Raw genomic sequence first — 10212 nt, 5'->3', positions numbered from 1 at the left:
CCGTATTGTGCTGCACGGCAAAAACCGGATGTGTGAAAGCAGCCCAACAATGGCGATAATCCAACCCTAGGCAGTAACACAATTTCTCAGTGGTTAGCACCATTACCTGGTACAATTGTGGTTTAGAGAAGATCAATGATAACATATGCAGAGTTTGTAAGTCAAGTTGCATTCTTAGATGTTAGGGGTAGTGTATTTGTGAGAAAGGTTAAGACATTCGATAATGGGTATCACTTTTGTGACGGTAATACTCACAGTGCTGCGGCATATGTGAGCAACAGGCATTATAATAGAACAAAGGACTGAAACGAGTGGGTGATGACGGACGAAATGGCTACTACAAAGACAAATGAAAAATATTTTCTTTTATTCGGAAGCTGAACATACTGCTAACATCATATAGGAAATGCAATCTTTGGTGTGAAGCAGGTATAAATGTAATGAGGTGTGCTCCAGGAACTGCATACGGCCACGGAGCAGCCAGGATTATGTACTACGCAGGAAAAACGTGGATTCATCAGAAACAGGATTTCAGCCTGGTACAAAAAGGAAAAGTCATCTTACAACAAATTAACACTGATTCTTCCATTCAAATGCATTTTTTCAGGAAACACTAAAAGTTACACTATAGCCAACACAATTTATATCAGGAATTACTACTGCCAGAAAATAAGACGCAGGTAACCTCCAGTCCAGGTGCTTTATCCACTGCCACATAGTGATGGATGGACCAGGGGCACACGAAAGTCACGGCTTTGTAAAGGCACAGTTTGCAGGGTCACGTGGGGGTGTACTGGTGGGGACCAAAGGCTGCAGAGACCACGATTGCTAAGATCTGTGACTTCTACGGCTCGGTAAGTCACAATTGTGTCCTCTACACCAGCATCTAATGGACAGAAAGGTAAACTGTGCCTCCCACATTACTAGGTCAGAGGCGACAGTCCACTATTCTGTGCACGTCACTAGAGAAAAGCCTCGGGGCCATGTAGATAGAATTGCATAGTCTACTGCTAAACCACCAAGGGATCTCAGCCTACAAAGACGATCCTTCACCACGTCTGCCATGCCCATAGCTGTAGCATTATTATAACTGTGGATCGTGCTGTTCCTCTATTACACTTCCTGGAAATCAATGAATAACTTGACAGCTGGAGCGAGTCCCTACAGTCTGACACTGTCCAATCAGTGATGACAATTTCAGACTCTAGGGACACACCCCCTTGTCAATTTATTCCTAGTCATCAGCAATAAACAGGAAAAGCTCAAGGCAGGGTTTTAAAAGACGGCTGTTTTTCTTGGAGGAACCAATGTATGTACTTAAACAAGTGCAGAGGGTCCTCTAAAGGATAATTTCACTTTCACATCTAAAACACAAACCCAACCCCCTCCCCCTCAATAAAAGTCTAACTTCCCCAATGAGATAACACAGACCAGGTCAGGGACAGGTAACAGCGCCACGAAGCATCACACTCAACTGGTCCCATTTCTACTGGGAAGAACAGCAATGACTGAGACCTTCCCTTTCTCAAATTGTTTATTCCAAAGTAAAATATAAAAAATGAAATTATCCTTTAAAATTTGCCAAGTGATGACAGGAAGAACAAAGTCCTCACATTATAGGGTGGAACACCTCGGAGAACGCTCAGGAGGGGCACACTGCACTGCGAGTAACAGGGAGCGCAGTACAGGGGAGGGGGTGTAAGCCCCCATCTAGAGCAGTACAGACTACAAATATTACCCATCTCACCAAGGGTTAATCAAAGTATAAACCCCACACAGAACAATTACTGATATTCTTCCAGTACGTGCCCGCGACCCTGGATGGCACTTGTCAAACTTTCCCAATGAAACTTGCAGTAGTCACTATCCCTTTAAATGAAATGACAGATCACAGGAGACTTCATGACGTCATAGTGCAGCTGTAATAACACAAACACCCAATGACAAGTGGGCAGAGTGGCCGATGGGTGCTGTGCAGTCGGCCATGCTGGGCATCCCCTGGTATTTAGGCTGCTGGTTAGGAATAAGATGGGAAAAGGACAGGAGGCGCCATTGTAGTCGGGTCGGGGGCCATCACTCCGGCTTCTGCGCCTCCTCCTTCTCCGGCTGCACGGCCTGGCTGTACGGGGGAGGGGGGCTGTCCTTTCTGGGCATGTTGATAGCTTCTTCATAGGACGGAAGGAGCAGAGGGTTCTTCTCCGGTCCGGGCACGACGATCACGGCCAGGCCGTCGGTGTCTCCCGGAGGGGTGACCCTGATGAGCAGGAAGCGGTAATATGTCAGCACACAGCGGATCAGGTAGATCTTCAGGAGCAGGAGCAGCAGGTACAGGGCGATGAACAGGAAGGAGCCGCCGGCCACGGCCGCCTTGTCGGAGTCGTCCTGCCCGGGGAGGTAGGGCCTGGTGCTGATCATGCGGAGCTCCGACGGGAACCGCACAAAGAAGCCGCAGAAGAGAAGCAGGGAGCCCAGGAAGTCGATGATCTGGAAGGCCAGGAAGGGCAGCAGGAGTCCGGGACGTCTGCGGAGGACTCCGAACAGCAGGCACAGGCTGAGCAGGAGCAGGATGAAGGCCAGGGAGTACATGACAGCCACAGGCCCGGCCGAGCTCCACGGCCCGGAGCACACTCCTCCGCATTTAATCACCGCCACCGTCTGCCATACCAGCGACTGCAGGCTGACGAACACGTAGTACACGGCGACTCCCAGCACCACAGAGCGGATGTTAAAGTAGCCGCAACACCGGGGCGGATCCTGCGTCACCATCTTGCCAGCCGCCGCTTGCCTGCTCCTACCTCAGCGCCTCTGCGGGAAGCTCTGAGAGGCAACCGGAAGTGGCTGGCCTTATAAATAGCACCGCGTGGCCACGCCCATTGTGATGTCATTCAAGGTCGCTTTACGTATTTGCTGAGGGAAGTCCATTCTACCGCTGTCATCAGAGACGTCAGTGCGTCACTGTGTACGTGGAGGCTTTCCGCAGCGCTGCCTGCGCCCGGCCTGTCCTTGTGTGAGGGCACTCATACTGCAGCATAGGGCCATGTACAGTGCGCCGGGGGTCTGTGCTGCCGGGTACTGTGTGCCGGGGGGAGGGGGGTGGTCTGTGCTGCCGGGTACTGTGTGCCGGGGGGAGGGGGGGTGGTCTGTGCTGCCGGGTACCGTGTTCCGGGGGGAGGGAGAGGTGGTCTGTGCTGCCGGGTACTGTGTGCCGGGGGGAGGGGTGGTCTGTGCTGCCGGGTACTGTGTGCCGGGGGGAGGGGTGGTCTGTGCTGCCGGGTACTGTGTGCCGGGGGGAGGGGGGTGGTCTGTGCTGCCGGGTACTGTGTGCCGGGGGGAGGGGGGTCTGTGCTGCCGGGTACTGTGTGCCGGGGGGAGGGGGGTCTGTGCTGCCGGGTACTGTGTGCCGGGGGGAGGGGGGTCTGTGCTGCCGGGTACTGTGTGCCGGGGGGAGGGGGGTCTGTGCTGCCGGGTACTGTGTGCCGGGGGGAGGGTGGTCTATGCTGCCGGGTACTGTGTGCCGGGGGGAGGGGGGTCTGTGCTGCCGGGTACTGTGTGCCGGGGGGAGGGGGGTGGTCTGTGCTGCCGGGTACTGTGTGCCGGGGGGAGGGGGGTGGTCTGTGCTGCCGGGTACTGTGTGCCGGGTACTGTGTGCCGGGGGGAGGGGTGGTCTGTGCTGCCGGGTACCGTGTGCCGGGGGGAGGGGGGTGGTCTGTGCTGCCGGGTACCGTGTGCCGGGGGGAGGGGGGTGGTCTGTGCTGCCGGGTACCGTGTGCCGGGGGGGGAGGGGGGTGGTCTGTGCTGCCGGGTACCGTGTGCTGGGGGGGAGGGGGGTGGTCTGTGCTGCCGGGTACCGTCTGCTGGGGGGGAGGGGGGGTGGTCTGTGCTCCTGGGTGCTGTATACCGGGGGGGGGGGGGGGGGGGAGTTGTGGTTTATGATCCAGGGTACTGGGGGGATGGGGTGGGCTGTGCTGTGCTGGAGGGTACTGTGCGCCGGGTAAGGGGCATGCGGAGGAATGGTCTGTGCTGCAGGGTACTGTGTGCCAGGGGTAGGGTCTGTGCGCGCGTGTGCTGTGCGCCTGGGGCATCCGCGCCATGTACTGTACGCAAAGGGTGGTCCGTGCGTACAGGGTCGGTGTGGCCATATACTGTACACCCGGGGGTCCATGCGGCCGTATGCTGTAATCTGTAAGTGAAAGTAAATAAACAGATACACCCCTAAAATCCTATATTTGGAATAAAATACAAAAAACACCCTCTTTAACCACTTTATGAACCGCTGAACACCCCTGCAGGTCCGAAGTAACCCACACGAGGTCCCTTGGCGATTCAACTCTGCTACATCTCTGTCTTGTCACAGTGAGCATCATAGAGCATGACTGCCTGTTCACAGCAGACAGAGCCGCGCGATGAGAATGAACTCGGGTGAACATCTGACGTCAGTGCCGCGACACAGGCAGTAGTGCTGGGCCCACAGCTGTGACGTCAGAGGTTCACCCGAGTTCATTCTAATCGCGCGGCTCTGTTTTTGTGTGACGGCCTGATTTGCGGGCACCGGTGAAGGACTCCAGCTGTGACCGGAAATCACCTGAGTGACGGCACCGCAGATTGCGCGGCTCACCTCAGTCACCCGAGTGATTTGCTGTCACAGGTGGAGGACTCCAACTGTGGCAGCGGCTAACCTGGGTGACATCAACGCTGATAGCGTGACTCACTTCAGTTGCTGCGTGGAGTTCACAGCGAGCAGTCATGTTCTATGGCCGCTCGCTGTGAGTGTCAGATGTAGCAGAGCTGGAAGCGTCCTTGGACCTCGTGTGGATTACGTCGGACCTGGAGGGGTGTATTGGGGGGTTAATAAAGTGGTGAAATTTTTTTTTTTTGTCTTTTATTTCAAATAAAGGATTTTTGGGTGTTTGTGTTTATTTACTTTCACTTACAGATTAGTGAGGGAGAGTGTCCCATAGACGTCTGCCATGACTAATCTAGGACATAGTGGCTGCTATGGGCTGTCATTAACTCCTTATTACCTTGATTGCCACAGTACCAGAGCATTCGGGATGAGCCAGGTAGAGTCCTGGGCCTGTCGCATCTAATGGATTCTGGGTGGCTGCTGGCTGATATTTTTAGACTGGGGGACTCCCATTAACGTGGGTCTCCCAAGCCTGAGAATGCCAGCCCCCAGCTGTGAGGCTTTATCTTGGCTGGGTATCAAAATTGAGGGGGATCGCACTGCATGCCGTTTTTTTTTTATTTATAATTATTTATTGTATTGTACGATATAGACCCGGCCACCGGCGGTTGTGATTGGTTGCAGTCAGACAGCTGTCACTCAGCATGGGGGCACATCTGACTTTAACCAATCATAGGGGCCGGTGGGCGGGGAAAGCAGTGAATATGAGATGAGCGTAATGAGTGGCCAGCCCTTTCAGAAGCAGGAGAGGCTGCGGGAGCAGTGTGACAGCCGCGCTGGTGAGTATGAAGCGAAGCGGAGAGCGAGAGAAAATGGAGAAAAGATGGTGACCTGCGATTTTGTTGACCAGAACGGATCCAAAATGCGACAAAACGCAGTGCAAACGCACAGCTAAACATTTTGGTTGCATTTTGACAAACTTAATTTATTTCAATGGGTGGAAAATGTTCACAAAATGTAATCAAGAAGTGACATGCTGCTTTTTTAGGCAACGATTTGACAAATATTTGTCAAACAAAACGCTGCTGAAAAAGAAGCAACGTGGATGGAATTTTCTGATTTATCAAAGACTTTGCTGGGGAAGAAAAACGCATGCATTTTGTTAATGGCACAGTGCAGTTTAAAACGCAACCAAAACACAAGAAAAAACGCAACGTGCGCATTTGGTTTTAAGGTTCAGTCATATCTGCGAGTGCAATGTGATAAAAAAATCACATTGCACTCCACCAATGTTAAACAATAGAGCAAACAATATATGCTAGTTTTTCCTCTGCAAAATTCAGCATGCGGGGCAAATCGCAGCATGCTGCAAATGACTGTGTACCTTGTCAATACAAGTCTATGGGTGCGAGAAAAACGTGCACTACACGGACAGCACAGAGATTTGTGTGAGTGATGTTTTTTAACACGCACTTTTACATACTGTTAAAAGCTAGATAGATGAATAGATATGTAAAATACCTATATAATATCCCATCCCCCTACATATTCTAAGTGTGCACCTTTTAGTGCCTATAATGTGGCAATAAAGAGTGTGTTTAGCCTTGTATTTAACCACAAAATAAATGGAAAAAAAAAAATGACATGCAGCTCCCCCTATTTTTGGTAGCTAGGGTAAAGCAGAAAGCTGCAGCCCGCAGCTGGCAGCTTTACATTGGCTAGTAGTTCAAACCAGAGTTTACCCCACTCTGGGTTTTTTAATTATTTAAAATGAAAATAAAAAAAATGTGGGGTACCCTCCAAATTGGATCACCAGCAAAGGTGAAGCTGACAGCTGAGGTCTGTTATTCTCAGGGTGGGAAGGGCCATGATTATTGGTCTTTTCCCAGCCTAATAATAGCAGGCCACAGCTGCACCAGAAGTGGCACTTCCAATAGTTTTGCCAATCCTGGTGCTTTGCCTCGACTCAGCCCGTTGCCCTGGTGTGGTGGCAAACAGTGTAATATTGGGGTTGATGCCAGCTGTGAATTCACAGCTGGCACCAAGCCCTGGTATTAGTAATGGGTGTGTGTCTATCAGACACCCCCATTACTAATCCAATAGATGTAAATAGAGAAAAAAAAATATTTTTATATATATATAAAGCTTCTAAGTCCCACCGTAAGCCACAAGGAGTTCCCACAGGGTGCCTCAAAAGTGACCCTGGAAGACATAAAAAGAGAGAATTAGTAAAGAAATAAACAAAAGAGACACCCATATTCACCAATTTATTCCCCATCCTACTCCAAATGCGGTTCGATGTAATCCATATGGAGGTCCCACGACCTTCCCAGAATCCCTGTCCCAGCCTATGAAGAATAGAATAGAATTAATAGGCGGCAACAGCAGCCATTGTTGGCTGTCACGCCGTGCTGTGTGAGAACCTGTGCTGGCAGTTAACTACCCTGACCTCATGACGTCACCACAGGTCACAGCATGTGGGTCACACAGTGGCCTGCGAATCACTGTCAGCTGTGAGGAAAGGTGACGTCATGAGTTCATCGCCGCAGTTTCCTTACAAAGTATCGCAAGAGATTGTGACACTGAACTGCAGTGAACTCATGACGTCACCACTCGTCACAGCCACTGGCGCTTCACACACCACTGTGTGACCCACTTGCTGTGACCTGTGGTGACCTCGTGAGGTGACCGCAGTTCACTGCCGTCACCTGTTTTCACAGTACAGCATGAGAGGTGGCAGTGGCTACTGTCCCAGACTATGAAGTTTATTCTATGAAATGGGCACTAGATGCATGAGATGGACATTACAAGTCCTTATTTCCTATTTTTTATTTTGCAACACTCACTGCATTTGACTCCATGGTGTTTTTCAGAGACAAAATCATAACTACACCCACAGATGAATTCCCAGAGGGGTATAATCTCCAAAATGTGACCACATGTGGTCATGTGAGGCTTTTTGCCGTTCTGGCTCTGCAAATGGAGTCCACAAGCTATTCTACAAAAACCTGTGTTCCAAAATCAAATGGTGCTCCTTCCCCTGAGCTCTGCGCTGTGGCCAAACAGTACTGTACAATCATATTTGGGGTATTGCCACATTCAGGAGAAATTGTGTAACACATTATGAGTCTTTTCTTTACCTTTTTCCCTTGTGAAAATTGGAAATCTGGGGTTAAAACAATATTTTAGTAGTAAAAATGTAATTATTTTTTCTTTACTGCCCAATAGTATAGCATTTTGTGACACACCTGTGGTGCCAATATGCTCACTGCACTTCTAGATAAATTTATTGAAGGGGTACAGTTTGTCAAATGGGGTCACTGGTGGGGGATTTCTGCTGTTTTGGCATGTCAGAGGCTCTTTAAGTGTGACATGGTGTCCACAATCTATTCCAGGCGAAATGGCGCTCCAAAATTCAAATAGCGCTCTTCCGAACCCTGCCATGCATCCAATCAATAGTTTTCCAACACATATGGGATATCTGTCTACTCAGGAGCAATTTCAAAACAAATTGTATGGTGTATTTTCTCCTATTAACTTAGTGAAAATGCAAAATTTGGGGCTAGACAACATTTTTGTTGAAAATGTTTTTTTTATTTTCTCAGCTCAACATTATAATGTTCTGTGAAACACTTTGGGGGATACGTATTCTCCACACATCTAGATAAATTACTTGAGAGGTCTAGTTTACAAAATGGGGTCACTTGTGGTGGTTTCCACTGTTTTGGCACACCAGGGGCACGTCAAACGCGACATGACATCCGCTGTCGAATCCAGCCAATTTTGTGTATCAAAAGTCAAATGGCGCTCATTCCTTTCCAAGCCCTTCTCCTTTTCCCCGTGAAAAAACAAAATTTGGGCTAAAGTAAAATTTTTGTGGGAAAAAGTAAAATTTTCATTTTTTCTTTCCACATTGCTTTAGTTCCTGTGAAGCACTTCAAGGGTTAATAAACTTCTTGAAAGTGGTTTGGAGCAATTTCAGGGGTGCAGTTTTTTGAATGGTGTCACTTTTGGGTATTTTCTGCCATATATACCCCTCAAAGTCATTTGAAATGTGATGTTGTCCCTAAAAAATTTGGTTTGTAAATTTTGTTAGAAAAATTAGAAATTACTGATATATTTTTAACCCTTCTAACTGCCTAAAAAAAAATGATGTTTAAAAAATTGTGCTGATGTAAAGTAGACATGTGGTACATGTTATTAACACTGTGACATACTGTATCTCTGTGATTTAAGGGCATTAAAATTAAAATATTTTTGCCAAATCTCCAATATTTTAACAAACAAACGCAAAAAATATTGTCCTGAATTCATCACCAACATGAAATACACTATGCCATGAAAACAAGTAAAATATATCTTTGTACCGTGTTAGCCAGTAGAGATAAAAAAAATTGTTTAAAAGAACAGAGAGTCCTCAGTGGTTGATACCTTTTAATGGCTAACTGAAAAGATGGTAATAATTGCAAGCTTTCGAGACTACTCAGGTCTCTTCATCAGGCATGGTATAACACAAAATCTGAAGAGTCACATATTTATACACAACAGGACTTAGAATAGTGCAGTAAAAAAAAAAAAAAAAAAAAAAAAAAAAAAATTTTTTTTTTTTTTTTTTTTTTTTACTGCACTATTCTAAGTCCTGTTGTGTATAAATATGTGACTCTTCAGATTTTGTGTTATACCATGCCTGATGAAGAGACCTGAGTAGTCTCGAAAGCTTGCAATTATTACCATCTTTTCAGTTAGCCATTAAAAGGTATCAACCACTGAGGACTCTCTGTTCTTTTAAACAATTTTTTTTATGCCATGAAAAAACAGTCTCAGAATCACTGGGAACTGTTGAAGCGTTCCAGAGTTATAACCTCATAAAGTGACACTGTTCAGAGTTAAAAAAATAAAAATGGTTTGGTCAGGAAAGTGAAAACAGGCTAGATAATGAAGGCGTTTATAGTGCTTGTAAGGTGCGACTACTAGGAAACATCATACAGTGTGGGAGGCTACTCATGACCATAAATCAGTGTCAGTATGGCTACTGGTGGCCATAATTCAGAGTGGGTAGGACTACTGAGGACCATCATACAGTATGGGTGGCTACTGGGGGTCATAATTCTTTGTGGTTATGGCACTGGTGGCCATAATTCAGTCTGGGAAGGGCTACTGAGGATCATCATACAGTGTGGGGGGGCTACCAATAGGCCATAAACCAGTGTGGGTAGGGCTACTAGGTGCCTTATACAGTATTTGTATGGTTACTGGGGCCCTCATACATTGTCTGGAGGTTACCGGGGATCAGTATACAGTGTGGGAACAACTAGGGGCCATAATATAGTGTGGGGAACTACAGGTGGCCATCATATATCATGGGGGTTACTAGGGACCTTCATTTAGCGTGAGGAGACTACAGGTGGCCATCATTCCATCACGGGTACTCCGGATCATGCGCAGTGCGCATCCATCTTTCGCCGGCCGCCATAAACAGTGAGGTATGTGCGGCGTCACTGCGTATTCTTTAGCATGTTAGTACGCCCACAGGGGAATAGGCATGCTATGTGGGCCGACTAGCTAAGGGGAGAAATGCCCTTGGGACT

General features: G+C 48.1%; 1 protein-coding gene across 1 annotated transcript; it reads right to left on the bottom strand.

The window, feature by feature from the left end:
* Positions 1-350: 350 nt before the first annotated feature.
* Positions 351-2837, bottom strand: LOC142248392 (lysosomal-associated transmembrane protein 5-like). The gene has a single exon (XM_075320042.1). It carries the CDS (start codon positions 2764-2766, stop codon positions 2074-2076), a length of 693 nt encoding a protein of 230 aa, XP_075176157.1. The 5' UTR covers positions 2767-2837; the 3' UTR covers positions 351-2073.
* Positions 2838-10212: the final 7375 nt, after the last annotated feature.

This window comes from Anomaloglossus baeobatrachus, chromosome 1, assembly GCF_048569485.1.
Source record: "Anomaloglossus baeobatrachus isolate aAnoBae1 chromosome 1, aAnoBae1.hap1, whole genome shotgun sequence".
Taxonomy (NCBI): domain Eukaryota; kingdom Metazoa; phylum Chordata; class Amphibia; order Anura; family Aromobatidae; genus Anomaloglossus; species Anomaloglossus baeobatrachus.
Note: the sequence above shows the minus strand (reverse complement) of the source record. Positions and strands in the feature narration are given on the sequence as shown.